Raw genomic sequence first — 24,290 nt, forward strand, 5'->3', positions numbered from 1 at the left:
AGTCTTCCCCTCATTCCCCCCCCCCCCCCCAACAAGTCTTAAGGCTTTAACTCAGGGCCTGGGCACTGTTCCTGAGTTACTTTTGCCCAAGGCCAGCACTCTACCACTTGAGCCACTTCCAACTTTTCCTATTTATGTGATACTGGGGAATTGAACACAGGGCTTCATGCATGCTAGGCAAGCATTCTACCACTAAGCCACACTCCCAGACCCAGATTGTACAGTCTTGATTCCAACCCTCTTTCTTCTGGTCCTTGTATCAGCCAGCAGGAACTGGAAGGTCAGGTAACCTCCAGCCATGATTCCAAATGCAACTTACACTGGATGGAGGTTTGGGCACAGGTACCGGCGGCTCCCTGGAACATACCGAGGCAGCAACAGGTGCTGGCACATTTGTATCCTTCCCTGGAAAATCAAGACAGCATAGTTGTAGACATTGGGAAAGGAGAAGCCTAGAGAAGGATCCCCAAGAACAGTGCTTGACAGAAGAGTTCTTAGAGTTCTCCACTTTAGTTGGAGAAATAGAGGCAGACTCTCCAGGCCTAGGTAGCCTAGGAAAACTGGCCATGGAATGACTGAGATAAGACCTTGGATATAGCGACCCCCTTTCCCTCAACTCACTGGGACAAACCAAAAGCACCCCCCATTCCCTGCTACTCCACACCATGATAAAGACAGTGATCTACAAGAAACAAAGGGTTTTATAAACATATTCCTGGCCATTTTCATGACCATCCCACATCTGCCCCCTGCCTTTTTTATTGCCTGTCCTAGGGCTTGAACTCTGAGCCTGTGCACTGCCCTTAACCCCAAAGCTCAAGGACAGTGCTCTACCATTTGAACCACAGCTCCACTGGCTTGTGTTAATTGGTTAATTGGAGATAAGAGTTTTACAAACTTTCCTGCCCAGGTGGGCTTCAAAGATCCTCAGATCTCCGCTTCCTAAATATCTAGGCTTGCGGGAGTCAGCCACCAGCACCCAGCCTTTGTACGTTTTTAAAATTTTTGTGTACTGATATTGGGGCTTGAACTCATGGACTGGTGCTTTCCCTTAGCTTTTTTACTCGCAGCTGGAGGTTTACAACTCAAGCCACAGCTCCACTTTCAAGCTGTTTGGTGGTTAATTGGAGATAAGAGTTTCACAGACTTTTCTGCCTGGGCTGGCTTCAAACTTTGATCTTCAGACTTCAGCGTCCTGACAGCTAGGATTGCAGGTGTGAGACGCTGGTGCCTGGCTCTACAGGAAGCTGAGGCTTTACAAGGTCACCGACTTACCCACAATCACAGAGCCAGCAATTACAAAACCAAGACTCTCACTCAGTTCTACTTCCCCAGTCTGCTGGGGCCCTGGCTGCCAAGAACTCCCTAGTGTGGCTCAGTGCCTCACTCTGGCTAGCCCTGGCATCAATCACGGGCTCAGGATGGACGTCAGGATCAGGACATGCTGAATGGGCATGGCAGGCAGAGGTTGGAAATGGCCACTGGCTGCAGCCATATCACCATTTTCCAACCTTGGTCTATTATTCAGCAAATGTCGCAACCAGCCAAAGGGCAGGCTTTCACCCAGGCCAGGGAGGGGTCAGACTTTGCCCTGGACTTGGCACATGCTGGACTGAAGTAAGGCAGGGCTTCAGCACCTGGTCATTGCCCTCCTTTCTCTTAACCTACACTGAAATAAACCAAAACTGGCTAATAATGAGCGCAGAGTCTTCTCTGCAACTCAGCTACCCTAACTCAGCCTGATAAGGGATGGCCGCCTGGAGTGCTATGGTTGGCAAACAACTGCTAAGTATCTGTCGAATATGCCGGTAAAGGTCCTGAGGCCACATCTTGGACTCAAGTCAACTGCTGTGATTGACTACTAATGTCTGCCAGGGCCTCAGGAGGCGCTGAGTCAACAGTCATCTTTAACAAGATTATTTTTGAAGTCCTTTCCAGATCTGACCTTGGGGAATGAAGAGGAACTGTGGCCTCAGGATAAATGCTGTGGTTTCACTGGATTAGGGAGTTAGGCAAGAGGAACAAAGGTTCAGCAGTTTGGGGTACAGGAAGGCGGGGTGCCCACATGCTTCTGTACCTGTGAGCTCAGCCAAGTGGTCAAAGGAGTCCGCGGGGGAAGGAGGTGGCGTGTGTGGCTCACTGTCCTTGACCAGCAGTTCGGCCTTCTGCCGCAGCCTGGATGCTTCCATCTGAGACTCTTCCATGAGCTCCCCTAGAGGTCCATGGGTGGAGAAGCAGATGGTTTCTTAGCCCCGTGCACTGGCTTTCCCCACCCTGCCCGGTGCCTGGATTTGGAGGCTCAAGTCCTGGACTGAACAACCTCCATTATGTTGTGGTCACACAGAACCAACCACTTTCTGACTCTTCACCGGAAATGGGCCAGAGCAAGGAAAAGGTACCAGCAAGCCAGGAAATAACGGGGAGGGGAGTGTGGAAAGTGGGGGGTGGGAGGGGGGGAGAAACGACACTGTGGTAGCCTAGGGTGGCCACCACTAAGCCCCCCTGAGCCAGGGGCTGCTGCAGGAGGAGACCCTGGCTAGTACCAACCGCACCCTAGGCCTCAGTTTCCCTTCTGCAACTAAGAAGGGGAACACCACCTTCCCTCCCATCTGCCGTCCCGGGCAGATGTGCCAAGAAGAGAGGCAGCATTTTAAAACTCATCCTCCAGGCTGAAAGCAGAGAAGGGAGCAAAGGAAGAGGTTTCGGTTGAAGAAGGTGGGAAATTCCTGAGGCCTGCATGGAGGAGGTGGCACCAGCCAGGCGCCTGGGACACGGCAGTGGTATGAAGGAATGTGGGGCTGCTCCAGGCAGTGGGGAACAGCTGAGCAGAAGCCAGAAGAGAGGCTGAGGGGGCTGCTGTACCTTGTTTTAAGCCAGCTCGGCTCCCTGGACCCCTCAGTGGCCCATCCCTGCTGCCAGCATGCAGCTGGCCCTCTGCCCCTCACACTCACAAAGACGAGACCCTTCTGGGTCCAGGTCTGTGAACTGGGCCTCCTAGTCCTTCCCCCCTGCTTCCCACGACATCCCTCGGGGTCCCTCTATGACCCTCAGGGGTGGTGAGGAATCAGGGCCTGGGACCAATGTCCCAGTGCTCTAGAAGTGCATAAAGACACTCCTGTGGGCCTGGAGGGACAGCGTGGGTGGTATGGGCAGAGGCTGGCTGCGTTCTCTCCCGACAGGTGGAGGGACTGGGCTGCGAGGAGGGAGCTCACCGGCAGGGGGCACAGTCTGCTTTACCTAACATCTTTATCCCTTGTATTTTTTCCTTCAGCCGGGAATTCTCCTCCACTAGGCGCTCCAAAGCTGCGGACGCCTCTCCTGGAGGCACACTGCCCCCAGGGTCGTAGATCCGGTAGGGTCCTCTCCCTTCCATGAGGGTGACTCAGCCCCTGCCGTGGTGCCCACCTGGCTGTAAGGACAACAGCAGTGTATCAGCGGGCTGGCCTGGTCATTGGGGGCGTCTTTTCTGGGGATGCACTAAGCTTGCCAACACTCCAAAACGCAGTCCCCAGAATCCCGAATAGGACACATTACTTCAGGATGGTCTGGCCGTAGAACGGCCGAGCAGAACATCGCCTCCTTTGATCTGCATACTCTGCTTCTATAAATGCAACTGAATGACACCCATTCCCTTTAGCAGCCTTGGGCACTGCTCATTTGTTTAAAATATGTCAATTGGCTGGGCGCTGGTAGCTCATGCCTATAATTGTAGTTACGCGGGAGGCTGAGATCTGAGAATCATGGTTCAAAGCCAGTTCAGGCAGGAAAGTTCATGAGACTTTATTTTTTATTTTGGCCAGTCCTGAGGCTTGAACTCAGGGCCTGGGCACTGTCCCTGAGCTTCTTTTGCTCAAGGCTAGCACTCTACCAATTAAGCCACAGCGCCACTTCCAGGTTTTTCTGCTTATATGGGGCTGAGGAATCGAACCCAGGGCTTCATGCATGCTAGGCAAGCACTCTACCACTAAGCCACATTCCCAACCCTTCCATGAAACTCTTATCTCCAAAATCACCAGAAAAATGGAAGTGGAGCTGTCAACGGTAGTGGTGGGCTTTAAGTCCATGTCCTGTGTAATGTTAGCAAAAGCAAACAACCATGGCATTAAGGCACCGTGGGACTGTGGGGAGTCCCTCTTCTACTCTAAGAGGGGAAGCACGAGCCTTAAACAGTGATCCTCAATGTAAAGAAGAAAAAGCCTGGCTCACATTTAACATTGTCACCCTCCTCCTTTGGTCTCAGATGTGAATAGTCTGTCCCTTCCAGTTCTAAGAAGCTGAAGAATTTTCCATCCAACCACTCTCTGCACAGTGACACTGTCTTAATCTGTTGGATTTCATCTGCCCCCCCATGTGTGTGCATGCATGCGTGCATGTGCGCACACGCACACCCCCCCACACACACACTTGAAGTTACTCTACATCATTTCTGAATCATAGTTTTATAACTTGGTCGAGAAACTGTTTGTTGGTTCATTCCTTCACTCCTTCGTTCATCTGTTCAATAATGAGTGAGCTTCCCTGGAGTGAGCTGGGGGATTATCAGCAAGCAAAACAGACAAAATCCTCTGTGAAGATTATGTCCTAGGAGCAGAGGCGATGGGGGTGTTGGGAACACAGTAAGTACTCCAGGTGACAAAACCCAAGCAAGCAAGGAGGAGACAGGAACCGGAAGAAGCGTCAGGAAGAATGTTCTAGGCAAAGGCTGAGCCAGCCTCTGAGCAAGAGCTCCCGGGTATCCTTCCCCAGGGGGTGCCCTCAGAATCTAGCACTCAGGAGTCCCGAATTCCCCTCGCAAGGAAAAAGCTGCTTCCACAATGCTCCTTCCACCGCCCTTCAAACCCACTGTGGCCACAGAAAGCAGACTCGGATGCAGCGTTAATAAGAACTATTCCTCCCTTCACCAATCAGGGGCTGACCAGGTGCTCACTGAATGCTCTATGTGATTCTGTCGTTCGGCCTACGCATGGCTGATGCCATCTCTGAGTTACACAGGAGACAGCGGACGCTCATTAACAGCTGGATATAAAGCCATCTCAGCCTGCCAGAGGGCTGATGCTTTAACTCTGCTCTAACTCACCTGGCTCGGGAGCGCCCTCAACAGGACAGGCCAGAACAGCAGAGGGAGTTCAAGAAGGCTGGCAGGAAAGCTCCGGGCAATGGAGAAACTTTCGGCTGGTTCCTGCAGCCTAAGAAGTTGCAAGGGGTTCACCCAGAGCACCCACGGCATGGAACAGACTAGAAAGTAGACAAGCTTCGGACAAGCAGACCCAAGCCCCACACACTCTCCTGCAACAGGGACCCATGCCCTGCCAGGTCCCACGAGGCAAAGGACAGTGGCCCATACAGTCATGCCTGCTAGGAGTAACTTGTTTTTAACCTGAAAGGTCAAGGTGACACAGTACTGTGATAAGGAACCTGTGTGGGTGGTGTTCTTGGTGTGACAAAGAGCTAGACACTCAGATTGGCTGGTGGCCCAAGTGTCCTCCTTGCCCCACCCCCCATGCCTGCCACTAGGCTTGATAGGCCTGATCGGAGCCAGCATCGGCCCACGTGGCTGACACATTCCTGGACAGGAGTCTATGTTAGGTATCTCTGTGCTCCTGTCACTGCCCGGGATGGTGGGCCATCCCTGGGACCTGGGACTGAGGGCTGGCAAGGGGACTGGGGCTGCCTTAAGGGACAAGTAGCAGCAGGTGTCCTGGTTCCCATCCACCATTCTGCAGGTGCCCTAAACAGGTCCACAATTGACCCTGCTTGATGACAGGGCTCATTTTCTTCCCCAGGGCTGGCTCACTTGGGAGATGAGAAGTTCTGGGAGCACAGAGCCCGGCTCGACACACCTGTGTACAGGGGCATCTTCTGAGAGGTCCATTGTGCAACCTCCATGCCTCCGATTCACGGCAGGGAGACTGCAAGGCCCCGCCCGTTCCGAGAGGCCACACACCTGAGAGCATTGATCAGAGGCATGCGCAGGCATAGTATAAACATTTTTTCCAAGTACTGTTTCCTCATCTGATGGCGCAATAGCCTTGAACAAAAGAAGCTCAGGGATAACACCCAGGCCCTGAGTTCGAGCCCCAGGACCTGCACCAAAATCAATCAATCAATCAATCCTTGCTAAAACTTAAAAAAATGACCTCGGTTCAAACCTAGCCCGGGCAGGAAAGTCTGTGAGACTCTTATCTCCAATAAACCATCAGAAAATTGGAAGTGGTGCTGTGGCTCCAGTGGTAGAGCACTCACCATGAGCTGAAGAGCTGGGGGACAGCGGCCAGGCCCAGAGTTCAAGCCCCACAACTAACAAAAAAAAAAGATGCTGCTCTTCCCCATGCACCGCTGAGAGATCAAGAACCTCCAGTGTTGCCTTGTAGCGGCCTGGCCCTGGCTCCAGCTCCACCTCCACAGGGCCTGGCTCCCCTCCCCAGCCTCACCACTAGCTCACCACTCCTAACCCATGCAACCGCAATCCTGCAGATGTCAGCCTATGGTGGCAAGTGCCAGCCACAGTCCAGCTGTGTTACAGGCTTGCTAATGGACACTAATTGGGAGATGGTGGAACCTGAGAGGTAGAACCAGACAGGTGGTCCTTAGGCATGTCCTCAAAGGGAATTGTGGGGGCAGGCTCCTCCCCCTCCCCTTTTCTCTTTGCTTCCTCACTGATGAGGTGAGCGTTTTGCTGGGCCATGTGCTTCGGCCATGCTGTGCTGCCCTGTTACAGGCTCAAAGCAATAGGGGCAATTGGTCTCTGACTGTCCAAAACCAAGAGCCAAAGTAAACCTCATAATCACCTCCAGTAATCCGTGACAGTGACAGCCAGCTAACACGCCTTCCCTCCATGCCGTTAATGTTCCGTAGGTCCACCAGACTGGCTGAGGACAAAGGGGCTGCTGTAGAAAATTGTGTTGGAGGGAGCTTCTCTTACCTAATGGGCCAGAACTTGCTGAGTCGGCAAGTCTACTCTATCACAGCATTGGCACTGGACTAATCATATACTGAGTACTATACAGCCATCAAAAACGATGGGAAAGCCTGCGATGACACAGAAAAACACCCACAAAACAACTGTCAAAGTACAAGTATATATGTGCAATAAGACATTATTTGTGTGTGTGTGCATGCACGTGTATGTATACGTGCAATGAGTACTGGAGTACCAGGGTTTGAATTCTGGGTATCTCATTCTACCTAGGCTTTTTTGCTCACAGCTGGCACCTCTTTCTCTATTCATATCCATGTGTGTGAATGTGTGTGTGTGTGAGAGAGAGAGAGAGAGAAAGAAAGAGAGAGAGATAACAAGAGAGAATCATTGTTCTGGCACCTACTGAGGCTGGAGGACCTTGGGAAGGGGGAAGAGCCCCCTTATTAGAAACAAGACTAGGGCTGGGAATGTGGCAGAGTGCTTGCCTAGCATCCTCAGTCCCACATAAACAAAAAAAGCCAGAAGTGGTGCTATGCTCAAATGGTAGAGTGCTAGCCTTGACTTTGAGCAGAAGAAGCTCAGGGAGAGTGCCAAGGCCTTGAGTTCAAGCCTCAGGAGTGGCAAAAACAAAGACCAGGCTACAGGGGCCTGATAAGAAACAGAGGAGGAAGGACTCCAGGCCAGTGCTCCCAGCGTAGGCATTGGGCACAGGAGTGCCTCCTGGGCCCTGGGCCCGGTCTTGAGATGACCACAGCAGGCACAACAACACGAAACTAGAGACAACCACCCTACGCTGCAACGACCACCCAGGTGTGCAACTCACACCTGGCTCAACACCTGCTCTGCGGGCTGAGTTCAAAGGTCAGGGCCCGACTCATGACCACACAATCCTAAGGAAGCTAACCCTCACCAGCACAGCACTGACCTCTGCCTACTGCTCCTCTGGTACTAAAATTGCTGAGAACTCCCTGTGCAACCCCATCCACTGTCTCCTCCAGCCTTCCTCCCCTCAGCTCCTGCACTGGGGCGGCGAACCTCCCAGCAGCTAGGAGCTCACTGAATGCAGGAGGGAGCACTGGCCTCAGTCACAAGCTGTGGGAACAAAAGACACTGAGCCCCATCTGGAAACAACAAGAATTGGAGGTCTCAAGTCTCCTCTTGTCTCTCCGTTCCCAACATGCCTCAGCTGATTTACCTAATCCCTCAATTTCGCTCTAAGAAAAACACTATAAATCAAATATGGTATTGAGGCCTGGGAAGAGACTCAGATAAAAGCCAAAGATGCGATTCTAACAACAAAGGGTAGGAAACTACAACAAAAACTGTAGAGCTGGAGGAGTGGCTCAAGTAGCAGAGCACCCGCCTAGCAAGTGCAAGGTGGGGAGCTGTTTAAACCCCAGTACTGAAAAGAAATACATACTTACTAGCAAATTCCTACCAGGGAATGCTATAAAATAGTGACTATGAGTGAACCAGAGCTACAATTCACAGCAATCATAGCAAGCAAAACAAACAAACAAAAAAACAGGTTGTGAAAGAACACAGTGTAATGGTATTTGAGGTGATTTTAACACAATACCATATGTATATTATTTACAGATGCACATTTTCATAATAAAACTGTACATACATACAGAAGAAGAATAAACCCTAAATTCAAGATGGGCATCAGCAATTCATGCCTATGACTCTATTCAAGAGAATGAGATCTGAGGATCTCCATTCAAAGCGAGCCAAGGCAGGAAAAATCTGGGAGACTCTTCTCTCTCCAATTAACTACCAAAAAAGCCAGACGTGGAGCTATATTGTGCATGTGGTAGAGTGCCAGCCTTAAGCAAAAAAGCTAAAAGGACAGCACCCAAGCCCTGAGTTCAAGTATCAGTGTTGGTGTGCATGTGCACACATAGATGCCAATATTAAACCCAGCACACTGGTTTCTCTGGGGCTGGCAGGGTAGTCGGGATGCAACTCCAGGTGTTCTCTCTAGACGCGGGGGAGTGGTGCTTATGCTTGACCTGCCCCGCAGGTGCTGCGGGACACGGGGCTCCTGCCTTTCAGAGGAAACTGGCTCAGGACCAGGTCCTCAGAGCAGACATGCTCAGCTCTGCAGGGATGAATGGCCTCAAGACAAGCAGTCATTCATTCCAGTCAGTGATCATCCAGGCAGGTGACAGGGAGAACAAGGGGAAACTTCCCAAAGTGGCCACAGGGACTACCAGGGTTAGCGGGGGAGGGGAGGGGGGGGGCTGGAATGTAGCGGCTCCTACCCCAATTCCTTCCCTGTCACTCTCCTTAGACTGAAGCCCGCCCTAGGCCCATGCTCAGGGACACTGGGGGAAGGGGGGGGGGGATGAGAGGAGGGGAGGGTTGGCACCAGAAAGGTATGGCCCAGTGAGAAAAGAGGGGGACCTGCTGAAGCCCAGGGGACACCAATGCAGGCTAGGTTTGTGAACCAGCGGCTCTAGCTGGTTCCCTAGCGGAAGTCAGGCAGTTTCAGGTCTGTTTTCTCTTTTGTTTGTGTGTGAGAGACTCAAACTCAAACTCAGCACCTGATGCTTTGCTCATTGGCTAACGCTCTACCAACTGAGCCACGCCTCCAGCCCCAGGCCTGGTATCTCTTAGGCCTGACTCAGCTGATGGTCAGCAAAGACCCTCCAATCCAACAGAGCCTTATTCCAAATCTTCTGCCTTGACCTCTATGTCTCATAAGAGATCGGGGTCTTCACCATATTTCTAGGGAATATCCACAATGTCACCTCCTTTTAGATCCCTTCCTCACTACCTGGTACCCCTTGGAGTATTTCATATTCGAAACACTTGCCACCAGTTAGTCTTGATGCTTCCCAGTAGAGCTCATAGTCCAGTGGTCCTCATCGGACCACCTATTGGTGGAGGGCAGAGCCAGGTTCAGCACCCATGCTCCTGAACACGGCCCAGGGTGGGCCTGAGAATCAGCAGGACGTGCTTGTAACTCTCCAAGGGTGATGTCTCGCGAGATCAGGTTCTGGTTCTCATCCTGCCTGCACTGTCTACACCTTGCGCACTATTCCAGTTTCATCTCTTCTACTGCTGTGCTGGACACTCAGCAGAGCCACACCCATCCTGTTCCCCAGTGTCTGAGTACATTTGGGAAGACTAAAATGATCCTTGCCTTCTCCACTATTGTTCTAGGAAAAGAGAAGCCAGTGGCTCATGCCTGTCATCCTCACAACTCAGAAGGCTGAGATCCGAGGGTCGCAGTGCAAAGCCAGCCTGGGCAGAAAGTCCATAAGACTCATATCTCCAATAAATCACTCAGAAAAAGCCAGAAGTTACAACGTCGGTGGGGGGGGGGGGGGGGAGGAGAAGGATTGGGATTGGGGGGGAGGGGGGAGGCTGGGAAGGGATGTGAAGGGTAAACCAAAGGAGGAGGCTGCAATGCTTGGTAAGAAATGTACGCATTATCCTGCCCATGTAATTGTAACCCCTCTGTACAGTATGTTCACAAATAAAATTAAATTAAATTAAAAAAAAAAAAAGAAAGAAAAAGCCAGAAGTGGAGCCGTGGCTCAAGTGGTAGAGCACTAGCTTTGAGCACAAAGGGGCTCAGGGACAGTGCCCAGGCTCTGAGTTCAAGCCCCAGGACTGGCAAAAAAGAAACCACAAACAAAATCTATGCTAGCCACCAAGTTCCGTGCATGTACTTTCTCATTTGCAAATATATTCTCATAACATGATGAACGCACGCAAAAGAAGTAAAATAGCAATGTGACAGAAAGTGAGAGGGGGGGCCTATTTTGCATAAGGAGGTCAGGGAAGGCCCCTCTGGTGAGGTGACATTTGAAGTGAGATGAGGAAAAACCAGCCTCGGGAAGAGCTATGGAAGGTATTCAGCGGAGAGAAGGCAAGACAAAGGCTTCAGCATGAGAACTAGCTGGGCACACTGGCAGGAAAAAGCAGGCTGGCCAAGAGGCTAAATCACAGCTCCTGCAGGAAGAAGAGTGGCCAGTAGGAGGAGGCAGATAAGCAACCTCCCACAATGCTTTGTACCTTAATCAGGTCGACTTGACCCAACGAGGACATCCGGGCCCCCAGGCACAGCAGTACTGGGAGTAAGGGGGGATGAGTCAGACCCCACCATTTCCTGGGGCCCAAAGAAGCTGCTAGTGTGGGCATCCAGAAGCAGGCATCAACACTCAGCCACACTGTCTACAAACAGGACACCCATGGGTGGGGGACAACATTGGAGTATTTCATATTCTACATATGTAGAACAAAGATTCTCCCATGTGTAGCTTCCAGGGGGAGCAATTATCAAATGCTTCCATGAAGAGTCAGTCCTGGGCTGTGAATGTGGCTCAGTGGTAGAGCGCTTGCCAAGCATGCATGAAGTCCTGGGTTCGATTCCTCAGTACCACATAAACAGAAAAAGCCCAAAGTGGCGCTGTGGCTCAAGTGGAAGAGTGCTAGCCTTGAGCAAAAGCAGCTCAGGAAGAGTGCCCAGGCCCTGAGTTCAAGTCCCAGGACTGGCCAAAAAAAAAAAAAGTAAGGGACAATGCTAAGGCCCTGAATTCAAATCCATAACACACACACACACACACACAGAAAACTGAGAGAGAGAGAGCTCCTGAGTTCAAGCCACATTACTGGCACCTAGTAAAGCATTCACAAAGTATAATATTTTCATTATCAGTTTACTGATTCATGCTCTGTGGCAAAGGGATATTAATACAGGATCACTGATTGCTGTGAAGTCTGAACTAACAATAAACATTCCACCAATATCCATAACTAAGGATTAAAAAAAAAATTGAGAGTCTAACCACGCACCAGCACCAGATGCTGAAATCCCCTCGAAGTACATCCCCCATTGTCTGGAAAATGAGTAAGAGCTGATTAAATTCCATTTTGATGCAGTGGTGACATAAAAATGATGCATTAGGAATCTCCACATTTCCCTGCACTGTCATTCTGCAAAGGGGTGGGGAGGGGGGCTCTTACCTCATCCGCAAAAGTCCCTCCCTCCCTAACCCAAACAGTTTCTCAGTCACACAAAATTCCCACCCACTCCTGAATGAATGTATAAAGTGATTCTTTCCACATATGATCAGACACACAAATGCCCTACAGTCAAAATAGCCCAAAGTCAAAACTCCAGCCCCACAAAATACTCCTAGCAATGTGTAACAAATGTCTCCAAAGGAGAAACACACACACACACACACAAACACACATATGAACAGAAACAAAGGGGGGGAGCTGTAGTTCACAACCTGTCTTGCTTTGTAGAATGGCAACTTCTTTGTACAGCTACTTACAGATAATAATTTTAAAAAAAAAGAAAGAAAGAAAAAGCCTGACTTTACAACTTACTACACTGAACCCAATCTCCAAGTGGGTCGGATTTTCTCAACCGTAAAATGGGCATAAAAATCATGCTGGTGTTTAGGATCTCTCTGTGTCTCTGTCTGTCTGTCTGTCTGTCTCTCTCTATATATAATTAAAGAGTTTAACACACGCTTTATATCAACATTTGATCTCATCAAATCGCCCCCAAAAGTTATTGCCCTTTTTTTCTCATCACGATTACAGAGTTGTACGCGCTCACTATTTACCTAACTACCGTGTTCAGCGGGCAATCAGTAGTGGCGCCGCCCCCCCCAACTCCCCGCCCCGCAGTGCGCACGCGCGGCCCCTCGGCTGCAGGCCCGGCCTCGGCAACCCCCCCCCCCCGCCCCGCAGTGCGCACGCGCGGCCCCTCGGCGGCAGGCCCGGCCTCGGCGCCCCCCCCCCCCCGCCCCGCAGTGCGCACGCGCGGCCCCTCGGCGGCAGGCCCGGCCTCGGCGCCCCCCCCCCCCCGCCCCGCAGTGCGCACGCGCGGCCCCTCGGCGGCAGGCCCGGCCTCCCCGCGCAGGCCCGGCCCCAACCACGACCGAGTCGCTCCGGGAGCGGGCGAGCTCGGGGTGGCAGGCGTCCCGCGGCCTAAGCCGTCTTCCCCAGCCTTACCTCTACTCCAGGCCGGGGTGGCCGAGGCCTTTGAAGTACCCCACTCCCGGTTTCCCTTCCGCCCCTTCACTCTCCCGCTACGGCTTACTTGAGGACGAGAACTTGTCTATGTGTGTGAGGTGGGGAAATGGGGGGGGGGAAGCACCCCGCTCGCCGCGTCCAGGGACGCCGAGCTTCGTAAGGTCCCCCGCGGTTGCTCCGACTCTCCTCAGAAGCCGGACCTTGACCGGGACAGGGGGAGGGGACGCGGCCCTAGATGAGGAAGTGCGGAGGGAGGGGGGAGGGGGAGGAAGGAGAGGCCCCACCCCTGGGAAAACCCCGCTTTGACTGACAGCACGCTCCTCCAATCGCGCCGCGCGCTGCTGGGGCGGGGGCGGAGCCGAGCCAGGTAAACAGCGTCCGGCCGGGTTCTGGCGCCGCGGAGGTCGCTGCGGAGCCCTGTCTCCTCCCCCTCCACACACACCTACCCGCGGGTGGGCGAGGCCCTCGACGGCCGGGCTTCCCCGCAGACTGCGCCCTCCCCGCGCCGCCCTCCCCGCGTCCGCGAAGCCTCTCGGCCCACCGCCCCGCGCCGGAAGCCCTGGACGCAGGCCCGGACCACCTAGAAAGCGGGGAATTTCAGAGACCACCCAACCCCATCCTTTTGGGAGACGTTGGGGGGGGTGGGAAACGGGGAAGGGGGGAGGCACCCCAAAATGCAAGTCAGCATTTGGAGCCAGAGGCTTCAAAGTTCCCTGCAGGGTCCTTCTAAACCCAGTTAGGCTAAAGCACCCATTAAAAAAATAGGATTATTAATTATTATTGTTAACCTTTTTTGGGGGGGGAGGGTATTGCAAGTGCTGTACCACTTGAGCCACAGCACCACTTCTGGTTTTGGGGGAGTTTTTTGGTGGTTAGTTGGAGATAAGAATCTCAGGGACTTTCTTGCCCAGGCTGGCTTTGAACCGTGGTCCTATGATCTAGCCTCCTGAGTAGCTAGGATTACAGGGGTGAGCCACCGGTGCTGGGCACTATTAACATTTTTTGCACATGTAACTACTACAGACACTAATCACCGTAGCAAGGAGGTTATGTTCCACTCAATTCTTTTTTTTCTTAATATAATGTACAAGGCACAAAGAGAATAGAAGACCTCAAGAGGTTGAAACAAGATCCAAAAAGAAAGAAGATCCAAAACCAGGTGGACAAATCCTTCCATCCCACCCATCTATATATAGGCCAGGTAATCCCAAGAAGCTGTTACAGTGAGGAGCATTCACTTGTTTAAGGTTAGGAATACTTTTTTTTTTTTTGGTTGTTTATTTGAGATAAGGTCTGGCTATATAACCTAGAATGTGTGATCCTCCTGCCCCAGCTATTGCAGTAGCTAGGATTAGAGGTGTACATCACTATACCTAGCAGAAATGTTAAGTTTCAACTCCAAGAAAAAAGTGAAAGGCCTGACCTTGAAATAAAGGACCACTCTTTTTTTTGTTTTGTTTTGTTTTGTTTTTGCCAGTCCTGGGGCTTGAACTCAGGGCCTGGGAACTGTCCCTGACCTTCTTTTCACTCAAAGCTTTAGTACTCTATTATTTGAGCCTCGGTGCCACTTTGGGCTTTTTCTGTGTATGTGGTACTGAGGAATCAAACCCAGGGCTTCCTGCATGCTAAGCAAGCACTCTACCACTAAGCTACATTCCCAGCCAACCATTCTTTAAACTGAGCAAATATGAGAAGCATATTGCAAAGACCTAAAAAAAAAAAATTGTCATCCATCAGCCAGGTGCCAGTGGCTCAGACCTGTAATCTTAAGATCTAAAGATCAAGGTTCAAAGCCAGCCCAAGATGGAAAATCCATGGGACTCTTATCTTTTAATTAATCACCAGAAAGCCAGTGGCTCAAGTGGTAGAGGAGCTAGCCTTGAGCTGAAGAGCGGATGGACAGCACCCAGGCCCAGAATTCAAGCCCCATAACCAGCCAAGAAAAATAAAATGCTAATGTTGAGCAAAAAAATTCAAGGACAACTCCAGGCTCTGTGTTCAAGCCCCAGAATGGGCCCAATACACAACAGCAACAACAACAAAACTTTTGTCACTGACAGACCTTTATCTAAAATGACTGGGGGAAAGGATTCCAGGAACTAGTTCATCTAGGTCCTTATAGTAAAATGGGGAAACCTGTCAATCAAGTGGTATGATCAAACACACACCTGCCTCAGTCACTTCAAAGGTATTACCAAGTGTTCAAAACAATATTCCAGTTCACTTTCATTATGGGAAGGAATTTCCATCCACTTTGATTCTGGAGAGGAGTCCCAAACACCAGCCAGAGCCAGGTACTGGTGGCTCACGCCTGTAATCCTAACTACTCAAGAGGCTGAGATCTGTGGATCAAGGTTCAAAGCCACCTGGGCAGGAAAGTCTATGAGACTTTTATCTCCAATAAACCACCAGAAAACTGGAAGTGGTGCTGTGGCTCAAGTGGTAGTGTGCTAGCCTTGAGCTGAAGAGCTGAAGGACAGTGTCCATCCAGGCCGAGGGTTCAAGTCCCATGACCGACCAAAAAACAAAACAAAACTCACCAGCCAGACTCCAGTTGTCACCATCCCAAGAGGAAACGGGACTTGGAACCTAGGACCCAATTCACACCACTGATGTCATGCTATAGCTTGGTGCCTTTTATCAGTCCCTAACTGGCTCTTATCTCCTGTGCTTCCTCTGTGCTACCTGATTCACCCCCTCCTGGATGGCCAACCCCAGCCTTCTCTACCCCTCTCCCCATGAGCATTGGAATTTACTTAAAATTGAAGAGGCTATAATTTGCATTATGTTTCCACATTAGTCCAGTTGTTCGTGTAAAAATAAAAAAATATATATCTTGACCTAAGATAGATGCTGATGGCTCCCATGGTAATCCTAGCTACTCAGGAGGCTAAGATCTGAGGATCACAGTTCGAAGCCAGTCCAGGCAGAAAAGTCCATGAGACTCTTATCTCCAATAAACTAACAAAAAAGCTGGAAGTGGAACTGTGGCTCAAGTGGTAGAGTGTTAGCCTTGAGCAAAAGAGCCCAGGGACCAGGCCCAGGCCACAAATTGAAACCTCAGTAATGGCACACAGAGAAAAAAAAATCTGACATAAATGAATGATATAATTTGAGAGTAGGGATAGGAGAGGGGAAAAAATATTGTGTTTTTTTTGGGGGGGTGTGGGGTTGCCCTAGACTGGGACTCAAACTTGGTACTGATAATTTTGCTCATTAGCTGGTGCTCTACCACCTGAGCCATGCCTCCGATCCCAAAGTGTTGATTATAAGGGTTTTGTTGTTGTTTGAGAGAAGGGTAAAAATGGGAGAGAATGGTGGAAGGAAGGGGTGGCCATTGAGCAAGGTACATTGTTCTTACAACTGAACTTGTGGAACTGAAACCTCTTTATATAACTACTTAATGAAAAAAAGTCTGACCTTAGAGTATCATATCCCATAAGTGCCAAATGACTCCTAAGTAACCTTGTTGGAGAATGAGGACATTGACATGAAACCATTACCCAGCATCTCACTGCAAAAGTGTGATGCCTTGAGTTCAAGCCCTGGTACTGGCACAAAAGAGAGAGGAAGAAGAAATCACCACATTGTCAGGACAACACGGTGTTGTGGATAGAACACACAGGACTGGAAGCAAAGGCCCTGGGTTCTAGTCTTGAGCACTCACTGTGTGGCTTTGAGCAATCTTTTTTTTTTTTTTTGGTCAGCTGTGGGGCTTGAACTCTGGACCTGGGAGCTGTCCCTCAGCTCTTCAGCTCAAGGCAAGTGCTCTACCACTTGAGCCACAGTGCCACTTCCAGTTTTCTGGTGGTTTATTGGAGATAAAGAGTTTCACAGACTGCTACCCAGGCTGGCTTTGAAATTTGATCCTCAGCTCCCAGCCTCATGAGTAGCTAGGATTGCAGGAATGAGCCACCGGTGCCCCGCTGAGTAATCTGGCTGATAATTTACCACTTGAGCCATGTCTCCTTGCTTTTTTTTTTTTAATTGGAGATGAAGTCTCTCCAACTTTTCTGCCTGGGCAGAAAATCCTCAGTCCTCTATATTACAGCCTCCTGGGTAGCTAGGATTACAGGCCTGAGCCTCCAGGACCTGAATTTTTGTTTTGTTGTTTTTGTTGGTCGTGGGACCTGAACTCTGGACCTGGGCGCTGTCCCTCAGCTCTTCAGCTCAAACTAGCATTCTACAACTTGAGCCACAGCACCACTTCTGGCTTTTTCTGCTTATGTAGTGATGAGGAATTGAACCCAGGGCCTCATACATGCAAGGCAAGCACTCTACCACTGAGCCACCTTCCCAGCCCCAGTACCTGAACGTTTTTGTCACCTGTGTGTCTACTAGGATTACAATGCCTATTCCACCACTTACTACGTGGGCAAGCTCTAAATCCCAAGTTTGTTTTTGTTTTTGTTTTCTAGAAAAATGGGGATGATTGTACCCTCCCTTCATGTGATCATTAAGACAATGAGGTAATGCGAATAAAGCCCAAGGCTCAGCACACAGTAGGCCTTTTAGACAGAACAGTGGAATGTACATATGGGTTGTATGCACTGTTCAAACAAGCAATGCCATCTCACTGGATTTCAGTTTACCATCTATACCCCCCCCCCCAGGGAACCTTGGCCTGGGGACACAAAAGAGATGGGAGAAATTAGCTGGACAGCCGATGGCTCATACCTGTAATCTTAGCCATTCAGGAGGTTGAGATGTGAGGAACATGGTTCAAAGCTAGCTTGGGCAAGAAAGTCCCTGAGACTCTTATCTCCAATTAACCCCCCAAAAGCCAGAAGTGGAGCTGAGTGGCTCCAGTGGTTGAATGCTCAATAACAGCACCCGGGCCCAGAGAGAGAGAGAGGGGTGACAGATCCCCGAGCTTTGTACTCTCTGCCACCCTTCAGCCTGGATGGGGATTTCCAAATCAGGAAGCTGGGCCTGACCCTTGATTGCTGAGTGACTCAGACAGACGACAACTCCTTGCTTTTCCAGAGTGACAACAAGTACCAGGGCAAAGCCCCACCTGAAGAGAGCCGAACAGCCCATGTTTGGTTATGTTTTTCTTTGTTTAAAGGTTGCAACTACCTGGTTTTTGCCAATCCTTCCTCTACTACCACCTCTACCAAAGTCAGACCAAGTACACTTCTGAAGGGAAAAAAAAATGGCCAGGCACCAGTGGCTCACACCTGTAATCCTGGCAACTCAGAAGGCTAAGATCTGAGGATCGCAGCTCAAAGCCAGCCCAGGCAGGAAGGTCCATGAGACTCTTATCTCCAATAAACTACCAGAAAACCAGAAGTGGTGCTGTGGCTCAGGTAGTAGAGCACTAGCCTTGAGCTGAAGAGCTGAAGGACAGTGCCCAGGCCCAGAGTTCAAGCCCCATGTCTGACAAATAATAATAATAAGTAGCAAAAAAAAAAAAAAAATCCACCATTAACTAATTCAGCTTCACACCAAGTACCAGAAGTTGGGGGTGGCAGCCTGTGTTACAAAACATAGAAAGGTAATGCTGTGCTAGGCTTGTACCTTTGCATGGTTTATCTCCCAACAGCCAATGACCTGGATACCAGGAATCCCATTTCACAGATGAAATGGGTTTTGGTGTAACTCATGCTTGCTTCAGATTTACAATACAGCCAGGTTCTTAACTTGGTGCTACTCCTTTGTGTGGCATTGAAGGAGGGATGAGGGGGGCAGGTACTGGGGATTGAACTCAGGGCTTAGGCACTGTCCTTGAGCTCTTTCACCCAAGACTGATCTATCACTTTGAGCCACAGCACCACTTCTGGCTTTCTGGTAGTTCATTAGAGATAAGAGTCTCGTAGTCTTTCTTACCCAGGCTGGCTTTGAACCTTGATTCTCAGATCTCAGCCTCCTGAGAAGCTAGGATTACAGGCTTGAGCCATTAGCAGCTGATTCTCTTACCTCTCTTAAACATTATTCCTTGACATCTGGCCAGCGAGCAAGAGGCAAAAGCTGAGCATTGGAGCCTGAGAGCTGAGGATCATGGTTTGAAGCCAACCTGCACAGCAAAGCCCATGAGAGGCTGGGAATGTGGCTTAGTGGTAGAGTGCTTGACTAGCATGCATGAAGCCTTGGGTTCGATTCCTCAGTACTACAAAAAAAGCCAGAAGTGGTAGTGTGGCTCAAGTGGGAGAATGCTAGCCTTGAACAAAAAGAAGCTCAAGGACAGTGCCCAGGCCCTGAGTTCAAGCCTTAGGACTGGCAAGAAGAAGAAAAAAGAAAAATGAACAAGAGGAAAATAATGAAGCCTGCCTTAATTTTGTAGGGAATGGAGCCTGGGCTTTGTAGGAAGTCTTCCATGGATTTGGGAATAAATACGGGTGTCTAGCCCCCAAATCTTCTGCTCTCCCTGCAGTAAGGTTCTGGCCACACACCACTGATGGGAAATCAACAGCATGGTTCGAGAGACTCCGTTAGGAGAATGAAAGAATTGGAGCTTTGGTGAGGGGTGAGTGGAGCTGGGGGTGTGGTCAGGGTTGTCGCTAAGGAGCCTGGGAAAGAACAGTCCTGGATCCATTCTGTCAATTCAGATTAGCTTCTAATCTTAATCTTCCCATCCTCAGATTAGCCAGAGGCAGTCTCAGGAATATTAAGAACCACAGTGGAGGGGCTGGGAAGGCGGCTCAGTGGTAGAGTGCTTGCCTTGCATGCATGAGGCCTTGGGTTCCATTCCTCAGCACCACATAAGCAGAAAAAGCTGGAAATGGCACTGTGGCTCATGTGGTAGAGTGCTAGCCTTGAGCTGAAGAGCTGAGGGACAGCGCCTATGCCCAAAGTTCAAGCCCTACAACCAACAAAACAAACAAAGACTACAGAGGATTCTAGGTCTTTCTTGGTGCTGGGTGTGTTAGTATCTGAAAAAGATCTGGGTGATAGTTAAATGAACTAATATGTCAAGCACATGGCATGGGCTGAAATGGCACCAAGTAATCATGCAAGAAGTAAATAAATGAGCCGGGCACAGGTGGCTCACACCTGTAATCCTAGCTATTTAGGAGGCTGAGATCTTAGGATCATGGTTCAAACCCAGCCGGGCAGGAAAGTCTGTGAGACTCTTATCTCCAATAAACCACTCGAAAACCGGAAGTGGTGCTGTGGCTCAAGTGGTAGAGCGCTCACCTTGAGCTGAAGAGCACAGGGACAGCGCTCAAGCCCAGAGTTCAAGCCCCCAACGACCGACAAAAAAAAAAAAAAAAAAAAAAGTAAATAAATGAGCAGAGTCTAGGTCTCTAGCTTCCTTTCCTCTGCCAGAGAAAGCATTTTAAAATTTTTCTGCACAATGGTGTGCTGTAAGATTACACCTGTATCCTAGCTACTCAGGAGGCTGAGATCTGAGGATCACAGTTCAAAGCCAGCCCAGGCAGGAAAGTTTGTGAGACTCTTTATCTCTAACCATCAAAAAGCTGGAAGTAGAGTAGTGACTCGTGGTAGAGCACTATCCTTGAACCAAAAGACTTAGGAATATTAACTAGACCCTGAGTTCAAGTCCTAGTGCCAACACACACACACACACACACACACACACACACACACACACACACACACACACACACACACGCCAGGCAACTGTGGCCCATACCTGTAATGCTAGCTACTCAGGAGGTTAAGATCTGAGAATGAAGGTTTGAAAACAACCCGGGCGGGAAAGCCTATGAGATTCTTCTCTGCAATTAATCACCAATAAAGCCAGAAGTGGAGCTGTGGCTCAAGTGGTAGAGATCTAGTGTAGAGCAAAAGAATCTAAGGGACAGTGCCTAGGCCCTGAGTTCAAGCCCCAGGAACCAGCACATACAAAAACAATTAAAATTCTTGGCTCACCTTCATGAGAGGATGGTAAGATAGTTCTTAAGCTAACATTGTATATGTATTCAACATCTTTCCTGAAGACAAGGAGGAGTTAAGGTGTAGGCTCTGGAGGCAGACAAACCCGGACTAAGATCCCAAGCCGCCCATTTACATCTCTCAACCCCATTTCACAGGGCCATGAGAATTGAATGTCACAGGGCTTGGCCTGAGCAGTTATGATCAGCAACCTCTGAGGGGCCAGAGATTGTTTCTCTGCCTTTTCCAAGGGGGAACCCCTTGAACCCACAGCTAGGGAGCAACTCACCTAGACTTCCCAGAAGTCTCTGAGGAGCTAGACCTATATATAAGGCTTTGCTGCCATTTTATTTTTCTTTCTTATGTTATTTTGGTGCTGATCCTGGGGCTTGAATTCAGGGCCTGATCTTATTTTTTTTCCCCCCTTTCAACACTAGCACTCTACCACTGAAACCACAACTCCACCTCTGGCTTTTATTTTTTTCAATGGGGAGGGTGCAGTTAATTGGGGATAAGAGTCTCATGGACTTTCCTTCCTGGGCTGGCTTCGAACTGGGATCCTCAGATCTCAGCCTCCTGAGTTGCTAGCAGGCCTCTGCTGCTTGTGTGTTTGTTTGTTTTAAACCCAGGCTCTTTCCTGTTTCTCTTTCTCCTTCTCAACTCTTTCTTCCCCGGCGTGTCCCTAGCCTGCATGTTACTTTTTTTTTTTTTTTTTAAGGGTACCACAGAAGAAGAACTGGCACAAAGTGACACTGTGGGAAATTCCCAGCCTTGTCACATACGTGACATGGCAGGGCCCTCCCCCAGGCCCTCAGGAGTCCCGAGTCTTCCCTCCTGCTGCTTCTCTCCCTTTGGCCTGACTATCTCCAGGTCAGGTGTCACACTAGATGTTGGCAGGAAGGGCCTTATCATCCTCCTGGAGTGGAAAGAGGTTGGCCCACTTCAGGGAGGCAGACCCACACAAGCAAATGAGGCATTTCCCAATTCTGGGAAGCCCTAGCAGGCCCCCAAGTGCATTCCCCTTCTCGTCCTACCCTGCCCCCGTGTCTTCCCACAAGCTGTGCCCTTCTAGGCCCTTCTGCATTCTCTTTCTATCCCTCTGCAGCCCCTGAAGTCATCTGAGGATGTGGCTTCTCTTAGCCAGGGACTTCCCTGGGCTCCCTGGCCTGTGACCAGTTTTGGGAAAATCTGGACTGTTTGTGATCAAAGACAAGGCCGCACGCATGCCCACTGTGTGCCAGCTGTTGGCCCGTTCCCAGGGCCCTGAGCTCTCTGTGAAAGATTCAACCAGAGGAAAGCCAGCGGCCCACGCAGCAAATAAGACCAGGAGAGAGTGGGAGGTTCGTCTTCTCCACTGTCAAGGAAGGGCCTGGCCACTAAACGCTTCCCAGGCAGCCTGGGCTCCCACCTGGTCTCTTGCTGTCTGATTTTTTACTTCCAAACCCTGTTACCCTGGATGCCTCATCTCCCCAAAAAACATACATAGACACACAAACATTCTCATATTAACAAAACACGTACATTCACTCAGACCCATGGGGTAAGACAAAATAGATCTTTCTTTTCTTTCCCTAGTGTGTGTGTGGGTGTGGATGTGGGTGTGTGTGTATGTGTGTGTGTGTGTGTGTATCTAGGAACATCTGGAAGAAAGAGCAGCGGACAGGGCAAGAAGAGAAGGGTAGAGGAAGGGGATTATAAAGATGGGAACATGAAGCCAAGCAAGGAGCAAAGAGATCCAGAGCCCAGATCTGGGGGGGGGGGGGGGGAAGTAGGGGACCGGGGGTGGTGGTTGGGGAGTGGGAAGCCCAGCAAACTGGGCTGAGGAGGAACAGACCCCAGTGGGCAGGAAAGAGAAGATACAGACAGCTCCTGGCACAGAGCTGGCAAGGAGTCTGGTGGTTTGGGGGCCCGGTGGGGGGGGGCACCCTTGTATGGTAAGTAACTTTCTCATGCCCTGTGGTCCACCTGCTCCCAGTCTGCGTCTCTCTTACCTGGAGAAGGGCAGGGAAGTCCAAAGGCCAGTACAGTACGTCCCGGAGAAAGACTGCTGGGCTTTCTGTGTGCTCTGCAGGAAGGAGGGCTGGGCTGGGCTGACTTTTAGGCAGGAGGGGAATTCCCCAAGATGGAGGAGCACAGCCACCAGACAACTCTATAGGCCCAGCTGAGGCCCTAGCCTCTGCCTCTGGCAGAGCACAGGGTCCTATATATATATATATATATTATATATATATATGTGTATATATGTATATATATGTGCGTGTATATATATATATATATATATATATATTATATTTTGTCAGCCTCCACCTGTCACTTCCCAGACCAGCTGTGGCCTGCCAGGAATTCCAGGGAGGGGGAGGGGAGTCCCCTGGAGAAGCACCACCGGATGCCTGGTGAGTTTTTGAGTGGACTGGGGGAAATGGACACAGAGGCCACCTGTCCCGTCCTTCTGGGTTCTCCTGAGGCTCTCCACTTCCTCCTCTGCCTAAGGTGGGGGGATTCCAGCACTCACAGGCTTGAGGAAATTGCCAGAGGTCCAGCCCACATCTTCCTGCCTTGCTCCCATCCATCTGTTTCCACTGAATTCCTCTTCTCTGCAGATTCTCTGCAGAGAAGGAAAAACCCATGCCTTCCCTTCCTGCATGGCTGGGTTGCTTTCAGATGCCAAGTGGTGCCCAGAGGACCCTCCCCCCCCACCCAATCCAGGGAGCTCACCCCACTCATCTCGACTCCTTGCTGCAAAATAGGGACCATGAGCCCTGTTGTGCCTGACTTTTGCTATGGAGCTTAAAGACAAGTGTTTGGCTGGGGGCCTGTGATTCCCGCCTGTAATCCTAGCTACTCAGGAGACTGGGAGCTGAGGATCATGTGTCAAAGCCTGCCCAGGCAGGAAAGTTTGTGGGACTCTTATCTCCAATTAACCAGCAAAAGCTGGAAGTGGAGCTGTGGCTCAAGTGGTAGAGTACTATTATTTTGGTTTTTTTGTTGTCGTTGTTTTTCCAGTCCTGGTGCTTGAACTCAGGGCCTAAGTGCTGTCCTTAAGCTCCTTTTGTTCAAGGCTAGCACTCTACCACTTGAACAACAGTGCTACCTTAGCTTTTTCTGTTTATGTGGTTCCAGGGAATCGAACCCAGGGCTTCATGCATGCTAGGCATGTACTCTACCACTAAGCCACATCCCCAGCCCCATAGAGCTAGGCTTGAGTGAGAAAGCTAAGGGACAGAGTCCAGGCCCTTAGTTCAGGCTCCAGTATGAGAGAGACAGGGGGTGTGGAGAGGGAGAGAATGTAAGGGCTAAGAGAAACTTAAGGTCTCTTTTTTCCCTTGTTCAGAGATCCAGTCTTGAACTTGGTACCTGATGTGATCACTGATTGATCAGCGCTCTACCAACTGAAGCATGCCTCCAGTCCTCAAACCTAATGTCTCTGTTCCCTGTCCTATGCACAGATGCTGGGAAGAGGATAGAAGGGTTGTTGTATGAGCTGGCTTCTCTTGAATTTCCTTGGATACAAACATCTTCATCTTAC

General features: G+C 50.3%; 1 protein-coding gene across 5 annotated transcripts in view; it reads right to left on the reverse strand.

Annotated features, from left to right (window-relative positions):
• Positions 1–22,805, reverse strand: part of Tnip1 (TNFAIP3 interacting protein 1) — a 52,740-nt gene extending 29,935 nt beyond the window's left edge. For 2 of the 5 annotated variants that reach the window (XM_042688843.1, XM_042688844.1), the window contains exons 1-3: positions 3,238–3,695; positions 2,078–2,212; positions 320–405 (exon numbers count right to left, since the gene is read on the reverse strand). In XM_042688843.1, coding sequence (XP_042544777.1) covers positions 320–405; positions 2,078–2,212; positions 3,238–3,373 — 357 coding nt within the window. In that variant the 5' untranslated portion in view covers positions 3,374–3,695. Of the gene's footprint in view, positions 1–319; positions 406–2,077; positions 2,213–3,237; positions 3,696–12,904; positions 13,146–22,755 lie in introns of those variants that run through there. The other 3 variants (XM_042688842.1, XM_042688840.1, XM_042688841.1) reach the window with 3 other exon arrangements.
• Positions 22,806–24,290: the final 1,485 nt, after the last annotated feature.

The sequence above is a fragment of the Dipodomys spectabilis genome, unplaced genomic scaffold, assembly GCF_019054845.1.
Source record: "Dipodomys spectabilis isolate Male_0828 unplaced genomic scaffold, ASM1905484v1 ptg000119l, whole genome shotgun sequence".
NCBI classification, from domain to species: Eukaryota; Metazoa; Chordata; class Mammalia; order Rodentia; family Heteromyidae; genus Dipodomys; species Dipodomys spectabilis.